At 39.0% G+C, this 25,935-nt stretch overlaps 1 protein-coding gene across 6 annotated transcripts in view; it reads left to right on the top strand.

Annotated features, from left to right (window-relative positions):
- CEP112 (centrosomal protein 112) overlaps positions 1-25,935 on the top strand; it is a 185,644-nt gene that overhangs the window by 40,575 nt on the left and 119,134 nt on the right. For all 6 annotated transcript variants that reach the window (XR_012058608.1, XM_072937069.1, XM_030287662.4 and 3 more), the window contains 3 exons: positions 1,682-1,761; positions 16,355-16,490; positions 19,735-19,842. Coding sequence is in view for 5 of the 6 variants with exons in the window: in XM_072937069.1 (XP_072793170.1) it covers positions 1,682-1,761; positions 16,355-16,490; positions 19,735-19,842 (324 nt within the window). In the remaining variant the exon portion in view is untranslated. The remainder of the gene's footprint in view (positions 1-1,681; positions 1,762-16,354; positions 16,491-19,734; positions 19,843-25,935) is intronic.

The raw sequence follows: 25,935 nt of genomic DNA, 5'->3' as shown, positions 1-25,935 counted from the left end.
ACTTGAAGTCAAAACATTCTTTGTTCCAGGATCTGCCTAGGTTTAAACCTAGCCTACATTTGTCTTTTTACCTAAGTCATGGGTTTTATGTTGAACTCAAGGAAAATCCAGGATTGGATTGATTTGCAGGCCAAAATAAAAAATATATTGGCGCAATTTGACTGAGGTTTGGGGATCTTTTGGGAGAAAGCTTCTAAGCATGGGGTGAGGGTGTGTCAGCAGAGCCTCCAACCAGTGAGCCCAGGGAGGGAAGTTGGAATTCTGCATCAGCAAACAAGGAAGCAGAGCCTTTCTTTTTATAGATAACTTGACAGCAGTTTGTTCATAAATTGTGGTGTAACTGTTTTCAAACTCAAATCTTTGAGACAGGATGAGAAGAAAAATACCAGTGAATAATCTGTGGGTATAAATCCATAAACCAGGATGGATTGGCCCATAAAATACTAAAACAAGTAAAGGAATCGTGAAGTCTCTGCTGCAATCTGTTCATTTGAAAACCTACCCATTATCTAATAATCTTTATGAGTCTGCAGTGGCTGTTGCCTCTGAGGATACTTAAACATCAAACAAATCATAGGTAGGAACCTTAAATGTCATTGTTTGATTAAATGTGCTTATCTGCTGGATCAGGAACCAGTTAGGCTAAATGGCTTTACAAGCCAAGGAAACACCTGCTTTTTATAAATAATCAACTGCTTGTTTTCCAAACATTCAGCTCAGCATCAGAAGAGTGACAGATTATTCCTGACAGCCATTCCCAAGCCACCTGTTGAATATATAGAATTTTACCAGGTTTGGCAGCAGCTTCTTCATTTTCTAACAGACAGCTCATGGATTTGGAGGCTCTTGGAAGCCAACTAAGTGTTCCTGGAGTAAACACCTCCATGGAACTGCTCCCAGCAGAGAATCCCTGAATTTGTTTTTTCACTGGCCTACACACTTTGTAAAACTTATTTTTCTTCATTGTAGTGTCTTAACAGCCTGGAACATTACAAATGACTGTAGGTGGATGAAGGATTTCTTGAATGTCCCATCCCCACGTTGTTCCTTGAGCAATTCTAAAGCAATATAACTCTTGGATTATGTATAAACTCTTGGATTTAACCTGCCCTTGGCAGAAAACATTACAAAAACTTGTGGTTTGGACCACACCTGGGAAGCTGCCAAATTCAAGGGTTTCTGTACTATTTTTAGGATTATTATTGCTAATTATTCTATTATTATTCTTCTTCAGGATGTTTATGTAAGGTATTTATGTTTGATATTTTTTATTGTAAGAATTGATCACAAGTCATTTGTTTGGGTGGTGACAAATTTGGGAGTAGGAACTCTGCATCCTAGAGAATATGGGTCACTATTTTAGGCAGTTTCCTGTCTCATTTTCTCTACTTACATAAAGAAAACCTAGTTCCTTTTTATGAAATTACTGATATTTCTTTATTCTAGACAGATATAATTCACGTTGAGAAGGAAAATAGTTCATTGGCTACATTCTCATACTTCATCTCTCTGCTAATATCTGCTTTTGCATTTCTCATAATTTTAGAAATCCATGGATGGTTGCATCAGTGGAAAAGGAATATGCAAATAAATAGTTTTTAGAATTTAAAATATTATTGATTTATTTTAAATCAGACACTGTTTTGGCTAAAATATATGGTGTTTTTTCTTTAAATGGCAGATTAATGGCATTCGGAGTGATCTGGATAAAGAAAAAGCAGATGCTCAAAAGAAAATTCGCCACCTGGAACAGGCTCTGAAGTAAGTGAATATGGAATAATTTTGAACCATCATTGGTATTTTTAAATCTTTATTTATTAATGTTTATTTATGAAATAAACTTATGCTTTATCTCATCTAACTGCCCTCCTATAGTTTTCTTTCCAGTTTTAAAGCTGCACCTTCAGGGTTCTAATCAACCAGAAAAATGAAAAAAAACTAAAATAAGATCCAACTCACCAAAATTTTTTGACTTTTAAGTGGTGTGAATAAAATAGAATTAATGAGAATTAATTAAAATAAATAAGAGTTAATGATGTCAGCTGGTGCTGCCCTCTCAAATAAATGGGCCCAGGTTCAATTCAGAGTTTATTCATAGGAAGCAAGTAATCAAAACTAAAGACTTGCTGCTTTGGGCTCTTCTAGAAAAAGGAATAAATTTGAAAGATGTATTTACTTAAAATATATTTTAATTTAGTAGATGATGCTTCTGATTTTATATTTTATGTTTAATATCCAGAAATTACAAGTCTAATGCAGATTTTTTCTCAATGTTACATTTCTTTGTGGGAGTACTTCTTCTTGTGGGAGAAATGCTAACTTGTTTTCATTAACTGACTTGGACCAGGTTTTTTTGCTGACTTTGTCCATGAACAGCTAATCAGGCTGCACCAAGTCTGATGTTTTCTGAGCAAGGGAGTGGTTTATGTACAGCAGTTGCACTTAGGACAAGATCAACTCTTGCTATGCTCCTTCTATTTTTGATTATGTAAATTATTCTTTCCATGTGTTAATCCAGTTAAAAGTCAAAGCTGTGGAAGTAATTTCTAGGGGAAACAGATTATTCTGAAACAAGCCAGAAGTTATTTGCTAAAAGTATTCAGTTTAATATCACAATGTACCTTATCTAGGCTGGGAGAGGCAAGTAAAGATACTTTTGTTCCATAAAAGTGACAGGGCTGAAGTCTGTATTTCTTTATTTCTATAATCTCTGAGGTATTTGGCATAAATAGAGGCTATCTTAAATCACTGCAGACATTAATAAAAACTCCAGCTTTTAATCTTTAAATTCTTTACACTGGCTATTATTTATAATTTTGGGGAGTTGAACTGTTATCAACTGCACTTAATCTTTTAGTATTTTACCATCTGATTTGTTGATAATGAAGTTGCATTAATTTTCTTCCACATCTTTCAAATAATGTGTCAGTTTGCACTTACTTATGTTAATAAAACCAGTCTGGCTTTGCAGGCCAGGGTTGATCACCATGTGGGTGCAGTGGAAATTCTCTCCAGGCAGGATCTGGGAAGTGCTGGGGATTTGGAACCTGAGGAGCTCTTACTGGAGCTGAGGACATCCTCAGTTATTTCAGTGATTCCTTGGCTGTATTTAAGCTTAGGTGTAGCTTGGATTGGGTTGAGGATTTGAAAGACTCAAGTTTTAAGAGCCCAAAGTGGTGCTCCAAGGGCCATGAATTAAAACAATGTTGGCAGAGCTCAGTCCCAGCCTTGTACTTCTGTGGGTCAATCCTGTGGCCAAAACTGGGATCAGCTCCTGGGATTGAGGAGCCCTGGGGGCTGTTTAACAGGCTGAAATCATCTGCTGTTTCCCCCACAGCAAGTGGTTAATATGGGTCTGTATGTATATACCTATATGTTCCTATATGGTTTTCAAAGTGTCTCCTGTACAGGTTGCTTCTACTCTTGTAGGTCCCCTCTAAATGAGAATATTCTTTCCCCAGAGTTGCTTCCATGTCCTATGGCACTTTGTTTCTCATATTTTTTTTCCTTTTAATTTAATTTTTTTGATTCAGGGTGTTGAAAATAATGTAGAAATTTCTGTTATGAAACCAAATGTACCTCTCCCAATTGAAATGGAAAATGTTTAATTGTGGAGATAGTTTACTCTAATAATACTCTATATTACTGCTCTTTGGATTGTTTTATAGCAGGGGTTTGTGTCTAATTTTAAGATTAATAATGGAATTAGTAATGCTAATAAGTAATTGAATAGAAATAAAAATTAGCTTTCAAGTGTGGTTTTGTCTGGCTGGAGACAGAAGTTGGCAGATCCATGAGGATGGATTTAGGATCCTAAAAAGATGATATTTGCAGAAATGCAGTGCCCTCGTTCAGCCCAGCTCACATTCTGCTGGTTGGGATTTCAGCTCTGGGTCTGACCTCTGCATTTGTGACAGGAATGGAACAGGACAGAGGAGCTGCCAGTCCTGCAGGGCTTTCTGCAATTCAAGCCATTTATTTGGCACCAGTGTGTCTTGACAATATTAAGATTTTTTCATATATGTCCTTTTATATGATGTACAAGTAGGTAATAGATAAGGAGCAGTAATATTTATTGTGGCAGAAATGGATGGATTCCTTATGGCTTTTTTTTTTTTTTTTTATTGCTGCAAAAATTATTCTTTTTAGCAATCCCTTCCTATTCATATGAGTCTATAAGATACAATATCTTATGTAAAAATGCTTCATTTGGCTGAATTTCTTTAACTACTTGCAGAATGAAATTAACTAACTCCAAGCTTAGGCAGACCCAATAAATCTTTAGAAAACAACCTCACCTTGCATGAAATGGATGAAAATACAGTTCAGCATCTTCCATAGAAATGATGCCTTGTGGAATTGTAACAGAACCCAGTAGGTGCATCAGTGCTTTCTCATAAACTACTTTGATCTGAATGCACTTTGATTCTGAAATGGCCACAGGATTGTATCTTGAGTAGCTGCTGAGCTGCAAGCACATAGAAAGGGAAGTGGCAGGCATTTTAGGGGATTTTTGTTATTATTATCATTATTTTTCCAGTGCTGTGACAGCAAACAGTGCTGCTGCTATTTCAAACGTATCCACACCGATGCAGAATGAAAGTGATTTGAGGCATTGTGTGGAATAGTAAAATCCACCTTTCTGAAAGTATCTTTCACTTCAAAAATAATAAAAAAAAATGTATTGCCACAGTTTCAATACAGAATAGGGGTTTATGTAGTTTGCAGAAGGTTTTTTCCTTCTTCTGAAGTTCGTGGTAGAAATATCTGTCAAAAGCAAACCTTTTGCAAAAGAATTGCTCCAACACTCATGGTGGTGACTTGTAGATATAAAAATTATATTTACTTCTGCAGTGCATGTCATAGGCATTGCTTAATAGCACAACTCACTTTGAGAAGTGCTGCAAGGGCTTTTCTAGAATGTCCTTTAAATGGCATTTCTATAAGAACAAAGTTTTCTTGAAAAGCTTCTCTGTAATTACTTGGGGGGAAAGGTTGTTTCTCTAATCCCTGTGGTTTGGTTGCAGAAAATGTGTCATGGGAGTGGGTTGCAAATAGGCTGAATCTCTGCTGTTCTTATCTCTCAGTGAGAAGAGGAGTAGGAAATAGAGGTATATAATTTGTCACAGTACAAACTGAATAGAACGAAAGAGAAAATAAATGAGGAAAAAAATCTGTATCCATTTGCTGCTGAAGAAATTGCATGGAAGAGAAAGAAAAGGTCTTGCTGACTTTATACAATATTGTTAAACAGCTCTCAGCATCATCTCTTGTGTCTTGTTCTCTGGAGTTTGGATGTTTATTCATTCAATATATTTATTTTGCCTCTGCTTATATTTTGGTAGCAGATTGTTCAATACTTTTAGTTTGCTGTGCGAAATATCTATTTACTGTAGGGAAATATTCCCCATTTGATTGAAGATTACAACAACACCAGTTCAGTTTTGAGGTGGTTTGGTTTTGACACTTGCATTCTGGTGTCATGAGGGAATCCCAGAATGGTTTGGGTTGGAAGGGACCTTAAAAGCCATCCCATCCCCACCCTGCCATGGCAGGGACACTTCCACTGTCCCACTGCTCCAGCCTGGCCTGGACACTCCCAGGGACAGGGATAACACCTTTGTGGCTGCAGAGAACATAAATGTGGTCATTCTTGAGATGAGAGATTTTGGACTAAATTCTAAACATCCTGAATAGTTTGAGGCTGTGATTGTCTCTCACCCTCATGGGAAGTGCAGACCACGGTGATTTCTTCAGGATAAAAGTTGTAGCAGTTCTCATGTCCTAGAGGTAATTATGGGATCTGATTTAATGCTTTTTGCTTTGCTTGCCTCATACACAAATAACATTTTCATATTCTCCTGAAGTACAGATTTCCTGAGTTCTTGTTCTTCACTTCTGTAGCGTGTGAAGGAAACAAATATTGAGATGTGACATTAGGAGAATTGAAATGAGATTAAATGAAATTAGATGAAATTAAATTAAATGAGATGAAACTCGCCCTGTACAGGTGCAGATGCTGTAGTTAAACACTGCAGCACCAAGGAATGCCTGCACATCTCCACTCCAGTACCCCACAACCTTCTCCCTCTCACTCTTTGCCTTTTGTTTTTTTTCCAAGTCTGTCTATGGAGCCAAATCTCAGCACTTTTCAAGTGGGGATGATACAGAGCAAATGCTGAGCAGCTGCTTCATTCCAACTCACTTAATAAAATTATTTGTTTACATAAGGAACTACCAACACCTCTTTTTTTTCCATGGCTTTCTACCCCTTGTCTGAACTTGTTTAAAATTCTGGGGAAGAAAGAGGGGCTAAACTGCTAAACTTTCTAGAAACCAGTAAATGCACTTCTATCTATTAGCAGATTCTCCCAATAGTTTTCCCAATGGTTTTTAAAGCACACACAGTTCTCAGAGTATTTTGGGGTTTGGTTTAGGTGGCAGACCAAATCTTTCCAGTCATGACATGGTGTGAAGGTGGTGCCTGCAGGTGTTCAGGAAAATGCAGAAATGAAAATGATTTGCCTTTCTTTTCTCATATCTACCTGTGTACATGCATATGCTTGTGTACATGTGGTTTCTGACATGGCAGCCAAGGAGAAGAAGTTGATTTCACATTGGAGGTGTTGCCAGGGGGTTTCCTCACTGCAGACTTAAAAAAGCTTTTCCCACTGCTTTTCCTTATTCCAGTGTGAGAGCAATGCTCTGTGCTGGGCTGCTGTTTCTAGGGGTTTAGTCAGGTTGTACTTACTTATATTTTGCATTTCAGCTTTTGTGTGTAGCAGTTATTTCTGCTACAAGGTTTTGTCTCACAGAAAATATCTGATAAAAATGTGTTAGCACTCGTATTTCCTAAGTCAAGGTGGAAGAAATGTTCTTTAGGGAAGGAAATACTTTTTTGTTGGTACCAATTACTCTTCTTGAAACTTCAGTCATTTTTTTTATTCAGAAAGCTTCACTTGTCATCTCCTGGTGTGCTTTGCCTGTTATTTGGTTATTCTGGGTCATTCCTTACCTGACATTGAGCCAGATCCATGGAGCTGGAGCTATTCTCAGGCTTCTCCTGTGGTTTTAAACTTGGTATTGATGCCTGTAAAGCCTTCAGAGGGCGGCTTTGATCTCAGCCTTGCTAAAAACAGAAGTTAAAATGAAATTAGCACTGTCCTGGAACCTCAGGCTGCCACGGGGAATGCCTGGATGGCAAAAACACCAAGGGTCAGTAAATTCCCATCTTCTCTCCTTTTGATTTCCACAAGGCCCTTGTCTGCTCTGGGCCCTGTTGCAGTGGGATGATCTGAGTTTATGAGATTCTGTTTTCATATGGAGTATTTTATTAAGGTTTTTCATGCCCTGAGTATTTTATTAAGGTTTTGCTGTTCTGAGCCTGCCTCCTCCAGCAGTGCTGGTTCTGCCTGGGGTTTCCCAGTTCACCTGCACTGGTGAAATGGGGACAAGCTGAAAATGGGCAGAGGGTGAGGTTGTCCTTTGCAGAATCTTCTCCTACAGCTGTGGCTGAGTAATGACTCATTTTTCATTGTATGGTTCTCTTTGATGCACAGAGAGAAGACTTGGGCTTGTTTGATGTGAAAAGCTCTTCTTGCTTTACTCAGAAGTACCTAAAAATGCATCAGACTTTAGCACAGGAAGTTTTATGTAAGGGTCTTCTAGTCCTTAAGATTGCTTATATTTTGCAAAATTCCCATGGTGTTTATTTAATTTTTCTTCTCTCTGAAATACCACAAAAGGAACAGTGTAAAGGTGAGGGTACATAGATATGAGAGAAAGAAATGGTGAACAATCTGCTGCTGACCCAGTAAAGAGGGAAACAGATGAAGGCAAGGAAAAATAAACATGTGAAGAGAGCTGGCAGAAGGAGGTAGAATAACTAGCAATGGAAATAATTTATTTTGTTTGCAATTTACATTTGCATAATTGTTAGATCCCCACATTTTGAAAAGAAGTAAAATTTAGGCTTTTCATAATATACAGAGGTTACAATCTGAAAAAAAAAAAAAGCTGTGATTTAGAGTAGATCTTGAGAATTTGATTCTACCAAGCCCTTTGAGAACTTTATATTTAAACAGCTGCTCCTTCAAATCCTCTTGTATTGGCTTCTTGGAGTGGTGTGTGTCAGAAATGCCACTGCACACAGCAAAGCACAGCAGCCTGAGAATCATCAATGCAATGATAAATAAATAAAGGGAGTGATAGCTTTAACCACAAGTTCATTTTTCATTTCTTTTTTCCTTTCTTGCTCCTCTAAGTTGAATCCAAATTCTGAGTAATTGCTTGTTGTTGTTAATGTTTTCAGGGTAACTGCCTAAGTGTAGCTGTTTTCCTGCAGTTAATTCCATTTTTCCTTGGAAATGGAGTATTTGTGTGTGGAGAGAATTCTTGTCAGAATGGAAAAGCTATTACTATTTAAAGCCGGAAATAATTAAAGGAATATGAGCAGGCATTGTCTTTAATTCCAAGTGTTGCAATAAAAGAGCATTGTTAAGAGTTTATACTCATGTTCATTGTGTTCATCATTATCTTTTATTAAATGTTGAGGGTTGTCTTGTTACAGCCTTTGCAATATGATGAAAAAAGCCACGTCTGTGATTTAAAAACAATGGTAATGTGATGTGGCTGAGGAGTTGGGATATAGTTTTACTCTTTAAAACCGTGTGGGTTTTTTTGGTAGGGTGGGTTTTGGTTTGGGGGTTTTTTTTTGTTGTTGTTTTTTTTTTTTTTCTCCTTTAAGAATCAGTGGAAAACCAAGCAGCTGTTCTCCACTTGGTGCTTGAGCATCTGAAACCTTTTAGAGCAAACCCAGTCAAAGTTTCCAGCATATTGTAAACATTCCCTAACCCTCGCTCTAGGGGCCACAACGTGGAGCATGAACAGAGGGCTCAGAAATATGGTAGCTTTGTTTAATAGTCTCACTTAAAAGCAAAAATGAAGTGTTCTATTAACTATTTACAGCCTTTCATTTTCTTTCCCCCCATTTCTCTGGAGACCTACTGGCAATAATGAAATATGTATTGAAAGGAAGGCTCCGGTTGTGCAAAAAAAATGTAACAGTTGATTTTTAATCCTTGGCTCTGGGACTGTTATGTCCCTCAAGATGGTTATAGAGATATCACATGACATCTTTTTAGTGATAACAGCTGTGAAACTGGTTTGATATGGCACACAGCTTATGAAATTAAAAGTGTTGCCTTGTGAAGTGAAGAGCATTGCTGTGTCATGCTGTAGCACTTCATTAATTGCTGTAAATTGCTATTCTAATAATTAATGTAGTTAAGGACTATCACAATCACATTGATTAAAGGAAAATACAAATAAACAACACTAATGGCAGAATTGTTTCCTTGTTACTCCAAAGGCTTCCCTCTCATGTTTCAGATTTCTTATTTCTTTTCTCATTTCAAGGTTATACAATGCCCAAAACATTGATGACATGAGAAAAGCTTTCAGTTGGCTAAAGAAAGCTGTACAGATGATTGAATTCAATTACTGATTGTTAAAAAGCATGGACTGTTTCAGGTAGTCACTTCCTTTGAGTCACTTAGAAACCTTCTACAAAACAGTACAAGGAAAAACTTTGTTCCTTGTTGTTGCTTGATGATTGTGATCTCTCTACTTCAATTACATTTGATAATCTTAATTTTGCCTTAATTTTTTATGTGCTTTGTAGAACTTCCCCTCAGCTTCAGCAACAATAAAACCAGCCTTCATGGAGGACTTGAATCTGATAATTCAAACTGTACTTTTAAGGAAAAGAAAATTGTGACAATCCATGTCCTCTTGGAAAGAAGAAACCAATGACCCAAGTAGACACTTATGGTTCCCCAGAATTAAATATCTTTATTATCTACTACAACATGAACATTATTACTCTGAATCCTGAATTAACCAATTATTTTAACCATAAAATTAATTACCTCAAGTCAGTAGAATGACAGGATGAATTCTTAGCCCGTGTACCTCCTTAACAGTCTTAATCCTGGCAGTTCATCCTCAGCATCTTTGGTTTGCCAACCACTGTTGGCTCTGTCGCTCTTCACGCATCCTGGGCTGTGCTTTGTTAGTGTTAAGTGATTCTCCTTGCCTGGTTCTGTCCTGTGCCTGGTGATTTCTCACATAGTTTGTCCTTGGATGGTTTATTTTATCCACCCCCAGCTCTCAGTGCCACAGCGCCGTTCTCTGATCTCCATCTTTGCCTTCCCTGCGCCTCTTCTTTGGGTGCCTCATGAATCTCTTTGCTGTCTGTGCTGGCTTTCAGGGCCACCTTTTCATTACAGACTTGTCTCCCCTTTTCTAAGCCATTAGCTATACCTGTCTCTCTAATTCTCCCTCCGTGTTGTCCTCGCTGAGGTTTACCCGTGCTCTCAGCATGGGAAAGCCGTGACTGTTTAATCTCTGTTCTAATCCTCCTCCCTTGATAACTGAGCCTCTGTGCTCTCTCATATATGTACTGGATAGAAATCTTGGAGACAGTTTCTGCAAGCTGGAGCAAAATTACCAAGTTTTTCTTTCCAGCCACATTTACAACAATTGCCCAGCCTTTTAACCCACATCACATTCATCATTTGGCAGTTGTTCTTTTATTCTGTTTGCACAGCACCTAGCACAACAGTGCCCTGTCATTATTGTAATGAGAAATTGTTATAATAATTATTAGTGTGTTTAACCAATGTCTGCCTAGTTTGTGAGCCATTAATTTTGAATGTAATGCATTATTCTTATTTCAGTGTGATACTGCACACGTGGAGTATTATTTGCTCCGAACTCATTAATGGCTTTAAGGAATGATTTAGTTTGTTAATGTTTTCTCATTATTTATTTAAATCATAAGTATATAGTTTAAAACAATAATTATATTGTAGATACCCTCCACTGTTGGAGCTTACTTGAAGGAATGCAGACCAGCTTTTTGATGTTAAACAACTCAAATTATGCAAACTGTAAACAATTTATAAGTGCATTTGTGCTTTTTCTCATAAAGACAAACTCATTCTTAAAACTTTATATTTATTTCTTGAATTTATATTTTTGGCTTTATTTCTTTGAAATGACGAAACAAGTTAGAATGCTTTCTAACAACTCCCAAATATTAAAGTGCCCAGGGACAGGATAGGGATGATGTTTTGAAGGCAATAAATATTTCAGCTTCACATTTCAGTCTTTCTTCTTCGCTCCTTTGATCTGGCTTTGGTTTAGTTATCATTCCGCTTGAATGACTTCACAGTGTCTCTCTCTTCCTCTCCACACCAAAAAGAAGAAGTGTTCTGCACATATTCCATATGTTTGGGGCTGGCATGGTAGGAGAGCTCTGGTTGTTCCTCGTTGTTTGTGGGAATCCCAACCTGTGCACAGGGAAGCTCCAGCCACAGCTGGGATGGAGTTAGGCCCAAAGCTGAGCTATCACTGTGTGTTTAAAAACAGAGCAGAAAAAACAAAATTGATTTTTGTGTATTTCACAGATTTGGCATTACTACTGAAGCATTTTTCTGTGACAATGAACCCATTAACCTCTTCTTTTACAGCTACATGGTATTTTAGGCCTCAATACATTATTTATGTAGTGGAATAGCTGCATGCTAGAAGCTAGGTCAGAGGGGCTGTGGCAGGGAGTGCTTTTTCTGGTTGTGGTACTAAAAAGTGGTAGCATGGATCTTGCATTTGGCTAGAATTTTAATTGATTGATGGAACTGCTGCAATTTGGTGGAGTCCTGGCAGTAGCAGTGCATCTCCACATGAGGGACTCTCTGGGGACAGGAGCAGGATCATGGGTCTGCTTAAATTTCCCTATGTAAAATCAAATGTGTGTGTCAGTACACTGGATGGGTCCTCATATCTGTAGACACTGAAGATACTAAGGTGAAATTCCTGAATTTTGGTTTGCATGGGAAATTTGGGTATGTTTTGATGCAGGTTGTGTTTTCAGCTACTTGGCTGTGTATTATATAAGAAATTGTACTTTACTTTGGAAATGTGTTTATATAGGGTTTTTTTAGGGTTTTTTTGAATCTCAATTAATTATATGAATGGTGATAACTGATTTTTTTTTCAGCACATATTAGTGAGAGTCAATTTTTTATTTCTTGTGACATTAAATGAAGACTGTGTAGAACCAAAAATATCCTTTTTCAGCTGCCTTCCAGCAAGTGAACAGTTTGCAGTTTGGTGGGGAGCAGAGCATTTTTCCCTCAGAAGTAGTAATATTTAGGAAAGACAGGGAGGAATGGGCAAAGACTTGTGTGACTACAGCAAATCTGAGTACATAGGGTCAGAGTATGTGTAATGTGGGAATGGCAGGACAGCCTGGCCTTTCCCAGCAGATCTCAGCAGCAGCAGTGGGGCTGCAGGCTCAGCCATGACTCTGCTTTTCCCATACCTCAGCCTTCTCTCAGTCCTTTGATTTTGTTTTAAGTAGCCCTGTGGGAAGCAGGGAGTTGGACTCAGTGTGGGTCCCTTCCAGCTTGAGATATTCTGGGATTCCTGTTTATCTCCAGGCAGAAACCCAGAGTCATAACAACCTGGGAGAGACTTAGACAAGGGATGGAGCCTCTCCCTCTTGTGGAGTCCATCAGAATTTAAATTTCAGAAGCTTATTCAGTGGCAAAATACATTCCTTGCTCTGCTTCTGTTCTCCTGTGCAGTTGGGATTCAGTGGGCTGTGCTGCCTGCAGGTTTTGAAAACCTGGGGGAGAATTTGCCTATTTGTGAATTAAAGCCTGGTATAAGTTTATAAGAAATCATGAAGAGTTTCAGAGCCTATTACTATTTTCCACTGAAAATCTCTCTAAATTACACACAGGGAGCTTGGGTGTGGGTTTTACTGCTGGGATGTGAAACTCTGTCCCTGTGTGCTCAGTGTGTGCTGGCACTTCATGTCTGAAGGGTTTTAATTTATTGACGAGTCTGAGACCAGCCAGGTGCATCTCCTGTTCCTGTGCTGTTGGTGAGCCCTTGCTGTTGTTCAGGGAATGGTGGGAGCCCTCCAGGAAGGTGTTGATTCATCCAACATTTGCTGGGACATCTCAAACTTAATTAATCTTTCCTGTTAACCCCTGAATTGCTCTGGATTTCCTTAGTGCAGTGCTGAAAAGTCTCACTGTGTTCAGTTGTCACTTCTTGGAAGACATTTTATAGAGCAAGACAAATATTTATGATTAAGCATGAAGAGGAAGCACATAAGATATTTGTATTTCTCATCAGTGCACTTCAGGGTGTTGATTTCTGAAATTGAAATTCTGGTCTTCACAGCTTTCCCTGAGATGGTTTGTGCTGTAAGACTCCTCATTCTGTTACTATGTCCTTTATACACTGAAACAAAAGGAATTTGCTGCTTTTTAAATTGGGGGCAAAGAGTAAATTCACCCTGTTTTTATATTCAGACCGGCTCAGCTTTAGGGGATTTAAGTGATGTAATTGTATTGTACTGGGCCCCACAACTAGTCCAACTGAAAAAAATAATCTTCAAAGTGAATATTTTAGTGCTTCATGCAAGGCACATTGCTCGGTGTCTTGGGAAAAAAAGTGAAGCTTTTCTTATATTTGTGAACCGAGGGCCATTGTTGTACAGGTTTTCTAAGCTTCTGTGCAAATCTGAACTGCACAAAAAATAGCGAGTGCTGGCTCCCACATCCTTAAAAATGAAGTTTTTTTCCTGCTTATAATGAGATGTTGCATTTATTCATGGGATTAAGTCCTTAAAAGAAAGGAAGGTGCATAAAATCACATTCCTAGAACTTTACATCATAATATTTCAAAATAAAAATATCTCCCTGAGAAAGAAGATGCGTAAATGTGGAGCCTCACTATGAGCATGAGGCCTGATATCTTGTCCTTTTAAGTTTAGATTTGTTGTGTTTCCATCTGACTGGACCAAAGCTGTTGTCCCAGTGTCCTGTGATATTTGGCAGGGTGGATGTGTTTGAATAAGCTTTGATTTTTGGTTTTACTTCCAGTATGGAGTGGAATTATTAGATATGTTTTGCAGGGAGAGAGGTTTGTTATCCAGGGCCCATTGCTGAATTACGGATCTTTGGGAGAAGTGGACATTTTCCCCTCTCCATGGTCTCCCCAAGGTAACAAATATGGGCAGAGCTCTTTCATATTCTTCTTTCTGAGGTAGATTTTGTGCTGGGAGAGGGGAGTGATGTGCTTGGTATAATTCAGTGTCAAACAGCTGTAAAATAAAAATATCTGTATTCAGCAGCTCCCTGGAATGTGGGTTTGGGGGATAACTGAGCCAAACAGCAGGAGCACATGGATAACTGATCCATCAGACAGTTCCCAAAGCTTTGAGCTCTGGAGGTGTCACTGATGTACCCATTCTGAGGAATGGTGGAGGAGGAGTTTTGTACTTGGGATTTGGATCTGTTGGATCCTCTGCAGGAAGAGTTTAAATCCTAAATGGAATTTTGCCACTTTAGTTTAGATGGGCGAAGAAACTACCAAGTTGATTTTGGTAGTGATTTTTTTTGCTGAATAATTTTTATTGTCTCATAAATGAGTGGGGAATGTGATGGCTTAGATTAACACAGATGTGCTTCCCCCTCAAAGCCGTGTGGGAAATTGAATTGATGAGGCTGTGCAGGTAAAGCATATCTGGAGGGGTGATGGATGCTCTCTAGCAAACTTGAAGCTAATTTGCACAGGTATTCTAAGAACACAAAACCAAAACCCCAAAACATTCATCATCTAAGCTGTGTTACATGACTTTGTTCCACTTTTCTCCAATTTCTGCTGGGAAAAAAGGGTATTTTCCTTTTTCTGTAAGGAGAGGAGCAGTCTCCCTATGCTCAGTTATTCCATCAGCTGTGGTGAGTGAAGCACCAAATATGTTTGTTTTTTTTTAAATATGCTTCATGAAAAAAACCTCTAGAAGTAAACAGCAATGTACTGACTCAGGACTTGTGGCATTTCTTTGATCTTGCTGCTAATGGAATTACCCTGCTCTCCTGCACTGCAAAGAGCTGCTTTGTGAAGATGTAGGATTATGTTCTTTGTCCTATTGTCAAAGTCTGGTCTGCAAACCACAGAAGAGGATGTGAATACTGTAACTTTGGGCTTGGCAGCTTCCTGACCTTTCTGAAAGGCTCACTCAGTGCTGCAGCAGCTCCTCCAGGGCTGGCAAGGTGACAGACGAGATGAATTAACTGGGCTTTCCCGTCTCCTACGTGTCAGATTCTTTGTTTTATATGGAAATAATTTCTGTCAAAATGGGAAATTTATCGTGAGGTACTTCCTCTGCCTGCAAAATGAAAATGTCAACCCCAGGTCTGTTTGAATGTGTCTTCTGTTACAAGCCATGGGTGGAGCCAGCTTTGTCCCTCGATGTCCCATCGTGTTCTCCAGTGTCTGAACACAAAGTCAGGCAGCTCTGCTGACCTGTGGGAGTAGGAACATGTCACAAAAAATTAATAACAAAGCCAGTAACAAGTTAATAAAAGTTAGTAATATTTGAGGACTCACATCAACATTTCTGAAATATTTATGTTACCCGAACTTTTGTCTCTGTTGTGTCAATATAGTGAATGTCTCTATCTTTTCATGTGTATCTTTTCATATATGTGAATGTACATAAAATATTACAGAAACGTTACTTTTGATGTACCATCCAGTCTGAAGAAACCCAGCCTGATTTCTATAGATGTATCAGGTTTAATATGTCAAATAGTGTAGGCTGTTGATATGAAATATCTTTGCACAGAGATTTAACATCTGTCATTACTGTAAAGGCTGAATAGACATCACAGCATTATGGCTTTCTAATAGATTAAGAAGGAACCACGTGTCACACATTGCCCTGCTTTGCATTTTGATTTATGACAAGCAGGGAATAATCCTGTACCTTGTCTGAGCAAAGATGGCCCTGGGATAATTTTCTTGGTTTTTTTGTTTTGTCTTTTTTTTAGTCTGGAAAAGCAATCATGCTAAAAAGAGTTTGTTTAAATATTGAGGGATCTTAAATCTTATTTAATGAAATCTAATTTGTTAGTATTTATTTATTGTTACTATTATTCAATTTTATTAATTAGATGAGATTAATAAAAGGGGTTCTGCAGGGGGTAGAGAGCCATTGAAAGGAAGAGAGACTTTGAAGGTGGAGGTTTTGTTGTGAGCTGTGGATGCCGTGTTTGGGCGTGTGAAATTCAATCGGAGAAAGCGAAAATAACTCGGGCCTTCCATCGCCTTCTTCAAAGCCCTGCAAAGGGAAGTTGGGCAGAAGCTGGGACAGGAAATTGAAATCTGAATACTATTTTAAACTGATCGGGTTAAAGGCCTCTCTTTTACACCAGCACACTTGTTCTTTTATTTGATACTTGAACTCTGAAAATTTTCTGTGACTTTCTAGGGAGAAGGAGGAGCAGCTGAGGCGGGTGACGGAGGTACAGAGGCTGCAGGCCCAGCAGGCAGGCGCTGCCCTGGAGGAGTTTAAGCGGCAGGTGGAGCTGAACTCAGAGAAAGACTCTGCTGAAATGAAACAGCGGGTGAGGAGGTCACAATGCCAGCCTTTCTGAAACTCTGGCGCAGTGGGATAGCGGATTCTGATCTTATAATGCCAGAAACATGCTCCACTTGAGAGTGCTACATCAAAATCTTTCACAATGTAGTGTCTTTGCAGCGAGTCAGAAAGGGATGGTGGCGGGTGTTTCATCTTTCTGACAAAGCCAGAATTGTCATTGTTATAAAGATATCTGCAGTTATGATACTGATTAGGGATTTTTCAGGAGTGAGAGTATAAAGGGTTAGTTTATACACCCTATGGAACAACGCTTGTCATTTCCCACTTAAATGTGTCTCTTCCTACTCTTTTCCCAGCCACTCTGTCTTCCCTTAATGAGCTCCTGTAATCAGTTTGAGCCCAAACAGGGGCAGAGCCATGGTGGCTGCTGGCACTCATGTGCAAGAGGATGGAAAAATCCACTTTTCTGCCCCTGAAAATCAGGGAATTTAGTGGCTTAAATTTCTTATGGAACAAATGGTAGTTAAACTGTTCTCCTTGGTGTTTATAAAAGGAGCCCAAGGAGTGAAAGGGAACAAGCAAAAGGTGATCAAAAAAAAGGGGAAAGAAGGGATATTTCCTAACTCCCCCTGTGGTTGAGATCTCCAGACAGAATTGCAGCTTGTAATTCTGGATTACAAGTTCCAGCCTCACCTGCCTTGACCAAACCTCACTGCTGACAGGAGGGTGCTGCAGGCCGGGACTGGAATGGGTGGCTGAGAGTGCTGCCTTAGGACTGAGAAAATTCCCTTTCTGTTGTTCTCAAAGTTTTTTGAAAATCTTCATTGCTGATACTTTTAAGACCCGTGCAGACAGCAAATAATAGAATTTGGAAATAAAAAAAAAAAGCAAGAACAAACTTAGAAAAGCACGATGTGTTCAGCAGACCATACGCACACAGGTAATACAACAAATCCCACAATTTTAATCTGACATTTTCTGTACTGTGTGACCCTCCTGCAATTTCTTCATGATGACTTAAAATAATATCCTAGTTCTGCTCTAAAAGGGATGTTGTCTAATTCTAGAAAGGCTAAGAATAGTTTCATTCACTTAAAAAAAACCTTCAGCAAAGAAAACCAATCCAAAACATAAGAAAGTACAAAAGAATTTGGAAAACGTAGTCAACCATAATTTTAAAATGACAGTAAATTTCTTTCAGAATATTGCTGCATTCTGGGAAATTTTGAAAATCAGTTTTGCTCATGAATCAGCCAGAGGTTTACTCTTTCTTTACTGTTTACTTCTTTCTCTTTACTGCTTGGGTGCAAAAATTTATAAGTACTAACTGATATTGTGCAGTTGAGTTGTTCTATTCTGCAGGAACCAAGGTCCAAGGAAGTACATTAGAGGAACACTGCTGAAGCTCTCTCTTCATGGCTTTGGTCTTTCTCATTCCTCTGAATCCACATACTCTTAGATAAATCCCCCAACACATTGGGACATACTGGAAAATACTGTGTTTTGTGGTGAGGTGGGAGGTATTATTACAAAACAACTGCAGTAGCCATAGCAACGCTGTCCTTTGATCTGCATTAGGAATACTGGGCTTTAAACCCATTTTTGGTGTGAGATAAGGTTAATTATGAAGATGAGTAGGATGGGATCCTTTTCAGTTGTTGCAATCAATATTTGATTCTTTAGTTTGGCTCTATGATAATATCATTTATTTTGCCATCTGCTTCCTATTTTGTCAAGCTTGTGATTATTAAGAGTCACCTGATGTCCACTGGTGGGTGGGTGGCATGTGTTTAACTGCAAGATCTACATTTTTTCCAGTAGTAACTAAAAAAAAGAGAAATAATACATAGGCTATGTCATGGGACTCTAGATCTGGGGCTTCCTGGGTTTGGCAAACAATGATCAAGAGCCTTTGTTGCAGTTGTTGGAAATAGATGAACGTGACCTAACGAATAAACTGCAGAAGCCAGTAGATTGAAAGCATCTTTGCATATGTTTTTACTATTTCACTTTTTAGAACATTTTCATTCTCTCAAAAAAAAAAAAAAAAAAAAAAAAAAACCAAAACAAAAAAAAAACTCCTTTAGTGCAGTAACAAGATCTATTATTTTTCTGGGTTTTATTAACCTGAGTAAAATATGGCCATGGCCATGCAATTTGAGTAAGTTTGGAGCTGGAAGAAAATGATTCATAAAACATTGATTGCAGTCCCTTTTCTTAATGGTAGATAGTAGCAGTGAGGTCCAGGAGCTGCTTCCTCACTGTTCTCTTTTTCCACTTTCTATTTGGCCAACTGCTCCTGCTCCAGTCCCTTCCTTTCCTGCTGGAGTACTCTGCAATAAAATGGATTTCCCACTCTGAGTGCTGCCTTTTCTCCTCCTTCCTGCCTGGGGAGTGATGTCCAGGCCAATTGGCACAGACATCTGCTGAACACTGAGCACTCCCTTAGGCCAAGCAGGATTTTGGCTTGTGCTTCAGAAATTCATGGGTTTCTTCTTTTTGTGGAGCAGATGGGCTTGTGGTCCTTCAAAGCCCACCACCTCTTTTCCCTTTTTAGGGACACAGTTTATTCACTGCTTATGTTGGGATCTAGATCTGAAAGTCATTGATGAGTGTGCACTGCAGCAGAGTTACATATATATATTTATATATATTCCCTTGGAAACATGCCTGATGTACAGCTAACAGTTGTGCTTTTGATACAAAAGCCTTTGTTAATTGAGTTGTGAAATTGCTTCCTTGATGCTGCGTGCTGGAATCTGTGGGACTCATTATTCATAGGTGATGACTATCTTCAGAGGACTTCACTTGCAGCCAAATAATTCTCTTTTAAGTTATTTAAAGTTATTTTCTGATTTAATGTAAACTTGCTTTAATTGTGTAGTTTATGCTCTGACTCACACATGATTTCCCTTGAATTTCCACAGGCAGTATATTTTTAAGAGAAATATATTTGAGTCTTAAATATGTCTAGAGAAAATATTCACTTAATTTTGATGGGATATTCAGCGCTGTTGATGAAAAACGGAGCCAATGTTTTGTAATTAGGGAGTGGCATCACAGTGATCACTATGTCCTTGAGTAACTAATAATCCTGCAGAAACTGAATATTCATTTTCACTACATACAAATGGTGTTGTTATCATTCTCAACAAGTGATATTCTCCTCTTTGATGGTTTACAAACAACTGTAGAAATGTCAGAACATTTCAAGCTATGCCTTTTTAAAAAAAAAAAAAATTAAATATTCCCTTTCTTTTCCCATGTAGATGGCAGAGGTTGAAGCAGATCTAAGCAGATCAAAATTGCTCCGGGAAAAGCAAGCCAAAGAATTCTCCTGGCAGTTGGATGAGATCAAGAAAAGATATGAACAGCAGGTCAGTTGCTTTGCTCCTCCAGGTGGAGGGGAGAAAACACCCCTTCCTGCAGCTGTAGGTCACTGTGTGTTGCTCTGCTTCCTATAAAAACACCATTTATAGATATTATATTTATGTATATATATATTATTTTGTGATGGGGACGGAGTGGGGAGAACCTACACAGAAAATACTTTTTTTTCCTCTTCACAATCCTTTGTACCTCCGACTCTTTCAAATTGTTTCCCAGGCTTACAGGTGGCAACACCTATTTTCATAATCACCAGGTTCAATTATTTAATGCATTATCTGTTTCTCTTCTTGTCAAGAAACAGCGGTTTATTCTTTTTATCATTTTTGACACGGGGAGTGTTCGTGTGAATGCTTGTTTTGGCCCACTGAACGTGATTTTCTTCTTTGTAATGTAATTTCAGGGTTGGGAAACACTCAGGAAACGTTTGGGTGGAGACAAGAAAGTTTTGTTCAGTACTGCTGTGAAATGTAAAGGGGGGAGAAGCAGCAGGAGAGAAATTACTGCATGACACAGACTTGGGAGCTAAGGAGCTGCACCAGACACAGGTGTGAGCTGGTACTTGGTCATGAAACTAAAGTGGCCTTTGTTGGTGACACCTGCTGAAGGATGGAAAGGGGGTTTTTAGTACTTTGTAGGAATTAGGTGGTTAACCCATGAAAGTTCTCTCTTGTCACTGTTCTTGTGTGGCTCTAAGCTTGCATTTCCATCAGGGAAATGTGGTTTCATTTCTGTTTATCTTCTGCCGTGAGAGGATGAAATGCTGCGGTTGGCTTTGGTGCCTGCTCTGGTCCATCTGGAAGGGGCTTTTTCAGGGAATTAAGGAACAAGATCACTTTGGTAGGTGTTGAGAGACCCCTGCTCTGTGCTGGGGAGGAACAATGGTGTGTTTTGTGTGTGGCTCTTGGAACAGAAGGGAGTTTGTTGGGTCAGATCAAAGCAACGTCACCACTTGTGCTGCCACCTGACAGAGGTGACGTATTGGCCTCTGGAAGGGTGAGGGACATCTCACAGGTGTTCAGCTTAACTGGGGGATGTTATTTATGGTGATTCCTGCATTTAGTGATTCAGAAATAGTCAGAGATACTGGGGATTTGTGCGGGAAAGGTGAGGAAGTTTGGTGTGTCAGGGACTCACTGAAAGGAGGGCAATGGGAGTGTCAGGGTCAGTTGGACATCTGCCTTAAAGGAATTTTTTATTTAGTCATATTTTCACATCATTTTAGTGATATGGTTGGCTCACATGTTTTCTTCACCATTCTCATAATTTGTAGTGCATCTCTAAAGTCCAAAGTAAGCATTTATTCAAAGATTTTGTTCCCATTTTCCCATGCCAGATTTTAATCTGTAGAGATAAATGCTAGCCTGCAGTGTATCAGGAGTTACAACATTCCTGTTCTACCTACAAATGGTAATTTTTTTTTTTTTTGCTGTCCACAGTAATATCCACCAAGCCGTAGATAAAATTTTCTGCAATACTCATCTGACTTTGCACGCTAAAGGCAAATTATAATGTCTCATATTGTCATGGTTTGGTTTTATGTGTCTTCTTATTTCAGACCTTCCAGAGACTGTGTCAAAAAACCCACAAAGCAAGAAATTCGTATGAAAGTTAAAAATGTTTCAGTGAATCTATTCTGTAACAATGTTGATATTGTGGTAAACATCAGTGAAACTATTTTTCACTGAGATGTTTACTGCTTCCAATTTATTTTATTTAGGATAGCTGCTTTTGCTGTAAGAAAGAACAGCTAAGCTTTATGAGACATCACTGGAACCAAGGGTTTCAGCCCTAAACAGCTAAACAATGAGAGCCTAAGAAGAATTTTCAGTGGAATCCTGTTTATGCCCTTCTTAAAAATTTATTTCTCTTTGTCCTTCATCTGGAATGTCCTTTGAAAGTTGCAGAGCATGAAGAATACGTGCCCCTTCCTGCAGATTGCAGGGGTTATCACTGGGAATGAGGTTCTTTTGGGAGGCACAAAGCCCCTCCAGCCCCACCACGGAGCAGGATGAGCTCAGTTCTTCCACTCTTAAAATTTCCCTTCAGTACTTCCAACTTTTGTTTCTCTGCACTGCTCTCTATTTATGCTTCAGAACTTCTAAGCCATTTTTAAAGCAGACTTTTCCTTGCCTTGTTTTACTGCATATTTCTTTGGTTGTTACTTGGCGAGGAGCAGACTGATTTAAAGTGTTTAAATAGAGCAGTGAATTCAAAGTGGGGATACATTTTGACAGGGCTCCAGCAGATTTCCAGTTGGAAATAGACACCCAACAAAAACCTGGATATTTTAGCTACCTGAGAAAGTAGTGATTGCTTCGAGATGTTCTGCCTCAAGTGTCTGAATCTAGTTGTCAAATTAAATTTAGACATGAAAAGGAAAGGGAAATTGCCCTACAGATTTATTTTTTGTTGGCTTTCATGGTGAGTGGCAGGGGTAGCACTAATGGCAACCTGGACAATTCAGTTGCCCATAATTTTAATAAGATTGGTAATAAAGAACCAAATTAATTGATGCGTTATCCAGTTCTCCAGTCTGAGAGACATTTTGGAAACGTAGTCACTTGGAGCAGTGGTTTCACTTCTCAGCTTTATCTGAATGGTTGATATCACAGGACTCTGCTTGAATACTGATTTCAAAACAATTATTGGTCTGAACATGGACTGTTCATTGTGGGGCTGAAAGATGGCTTTGCCTGCAGATTAGACATACTGATATATTGATATTTATCTGATATTTATTACAACAAATAACCTGATACATTGATATTTATTTATCTTTGCTTCAATGATAATTTGGAAAAAAAACACAGCAGTTAATATTTCATTAGATTTTCAAATGCACTCAAATCCTGTAATAAAGGAAAAAGGAACTTTTGGATCTTGCAGTATTTGGTTTCAGCTGTCACGTGTCCCTTCTGGTTCCAGCTTCATCTGATTCGGTGCCACTTGCTTTTGAAGTATCCACTGAGAACACTCTCAGAGAGAGAAACTGGTGGCTTTTTTTTCTTCTTCTTTAAATATACTTTAGCTCAACTTTGTTCTACTTGCAGCTGTTAGATTTGAAAGTATATTTTGAAGAAAAAAAATAACTCCAGCAGTACCAGAGTTCCTATCTGCTGGGAGCAGCTGCTTTCGGCACTTCAAAGCCAGTGGACAGCACAGTGAAGGCCTCAGCCTTTCCTGCCTTTGAAATGGTTGCAGTATCTGTAGCTGGGCTTTATGGCACTGTCAGCACAGGAAGAAAAATTGTTTGGTTTTTTGCACCCCCTCCCTTTTTTCTTTTTTCTTCATTTTTTCCCCCCTACTTTCTAATTATGTCCTCAATTTAGCTCAAACTACCTGGGAAGTGTTTCTGATGAGTTCATCTTCTATGAGTCCAAATGTTTGAAAGATCATGTGGCCAGACTTTTCAGTAATGGATTTTAGTCAAATTTGACAGAAAAGTTCAGGGATTTGCTGGGTTTTTTTCCCATATCCTTGTCAATTGAGCACTTTCTTAAAGCACATCTCTCGTGGGGAGTGGTGGTTCCATGGCAGAAATGGGACAGGGCTTCGTGTAGGGACATTCCCCAACACACTCAAGTATATGCATACCTTTGTTTCAAGCAAATTTTCATAAATTGTCAAGAATGGAACATTTCCAGTGAACTTAATGTGATCCTAATGCTTAAATGACATCAGCTTGTCCTTTAAAAAACCCCAAACCATTAATAATCACTGTGATCACTGTTACACCCATTTTTTGCTATGAACAGTTGCTGAAGTGACTGAGTAAATGTGAAATAAATGAGATGCAAGATTAGCAAGAGAGCCAAAGCCTAGAAAATTGTATATTTTCCAGCATGGAGAGAGCACACAAAAAACCAGTTGATGAGTTGTTGTGATAACAGGATGGGGTTACCTGATGAGTTATGGCCATACTCTCTGAGATTAAATGCCAGCCTAAATATATAAATAATCCTTTTGGTGTGGTTCATCTTTAACTGTGTTTATTCCCTTTAAAAATAATTATTCATGCTTCCATAGGAAAGTGGAAAGTTGTTACATGATAGCTGAAGAATCTCCCTATATCTCAGGAAATCCTTTCTTGTGACATTTATTGTTGGGTTCTGACTTCTGTAAAAGTTATAAAGAAATTAGAGTTGTCATCTTGTCCTATGTATCCAAATAGGGAAGAAAGAGACACCTTCAGAAATATTTTCCTGGATATTTAATGAAATCACTTTGAAATCATGCTGAAGACAAGTCAATAGACAGTACCTTTAAGTTGGCAGTAAGACAAAGGTGTGGTTAGGTTTAAATAGGCCTTTTATAATAAAGAAAGTGAGGTAAAGAAGTGCAAAATAGCTGGTTAAAAGTGAAAAAAGCATGTTTGTAATGTTACCTGCCAGCAGCAAGGACAACATCTGAGGTGCTGCTGGGACACTATTCTTGTTTTAGCAGTGTGCTGGAGCAGAGGAAAGTGTTATTGAGAGGAGAGGAAGGATATTCTGTAGTTCTTTTTGTCTTTTATAACTTTATAGTGAGGTTAATTTAAAGAAAAGAGTGAGGTTCTCTCAGGCCAAACATTCACTTAGTAGTTAACACTAACAGAGATAACAAGCTCCACCTCCAGCTCACTTTGTCCCCATACCCTTGCTCTGTTGAGTTCCTGCCACTGCACTTCCATCCTAGCTTTCCTTCTGGCCTTGTTCTTCATTTTCTGTTTTTTTAGCTTCTCTTTTACCAATCTGTTACCCTCCCAAGGGAAGGAGACACTTGCAAAGCCCAGTTTGAAATCTGCTGTTCCTTGGACAGACCAATGTCCCAGGCATTTCTTAGCTGTACATTAACCTGGCCATTTATTTTCAGAGATCCACAATCCATTTTTAGTATGCTGGTTTAGTTGTGAGAAGAGAGTCTTTGTGAAAAGCTTTGTTCCTCTCCTCTTTGTCTGTACTCTAAGATAATTGAAATACAGTCTGTTCTTGCAAGGAGGCCAAACGAGCACGTTAGTAGAAGCTCTAAATTTTTCATGTCATCGGCAACAAGCTGCATAAATTTCATTTAATAAATTAATCTAGAATGCATAAACGTTTCCTTTGAACCATCCTAAGACACAGATGAATACCATTTGTGCAGAATATCTGAGGAATAGTTTCTTCAATCAACACCAACTTTTTACTTTATAGCTAAAACTCACAAATGGGAAAAGGAGATGAATTTAACCTCCAAGTGAAGAGTGGCTGGAAATTTTCTCCTGGTGCCATTGCTGTTTACAGAATTGTTAACCAGACAGATGGATATTTGCACGGTCTCCTTCAGGCATCTGAGTGTGTGTGATTCAGAGTTAAAAGCCTGAGCTCCCTGTGTAGTCAGAGAATCCACTTTGAGGGGAGGAGGGAGAGGGAGGCAATTCCAGAAACACAAACGGGTGCCTGCGGTAAACACCGAGTCAGGCTGGCAAGGCAGCTCTGTGTTCAGAGAAGGTCCTTGCATAAACTGAATCCCTGAACAAAGGCTACATCCAGCAAATTCTGCAGCAGAGCCTGCTGCAGACAGGCATTTGCAGTGGCTCAAGGTCTGTTAGTTGGACAGAAATATTTCTCCTTGCAGCCTGCGATGGGTTTGGTGGTGTAGGTGGGCTGGGGAGGGGAGGAACCTCCAGACGTTCATCGTAGCACCAAGTTGGATTTAATCACGGGATGCAACTCCCTTTCCAGTGTATTGTTACAAGAAGGCTGGAGAGGGATTTTTCACAAGGGCATGTACTGATGGGACAAGGAGGAATGACCTTGAGCTGAAGGAAGGCAGGTTTACATTTGATATTGGGAAGAAATTCTCCACCATAAGGGTGGTGAGGCCCTGGCACAGGTTGCCCAGAGAGGTTGTGGACTCTTCATCCCTGGAAGTGCTCAAGGCCGGGTTGGACAGAGCTTGGAGCAAGCTGGGGCAGTGGAAGGTGCCCCCATGGCAGGGGCTTGGAATCAGAAGAGCTTTAAAGGTCCCTTCCAACCCATATAATTCTGTGGTTCTGTGATTTTAAAAAAAAATTTACTCATGCCAGAAGATTGGGAAGATGGAATGATTGAAGTGGGGTT

Source organism: Taeniopygia guttata, chromosome 18 (genome assembly GCF_048771995.1).
Source record: "Taeniopygia guttata chromosome 18, bTaeGut7.mat, whole genome shotgun sequence".
Classification (NCBI taxonomy): domain Eukaryota; kingdom Metazoa; phylum Chordata; class Aves; order Passeriformes; family Estrildidae; genus Taeniopygia; species Taeniopygia guttata.
Note: the sequence above shows the minus strand (reverse complement) of the source record. Positions and strands in the feature narration are given on the sequence as shown.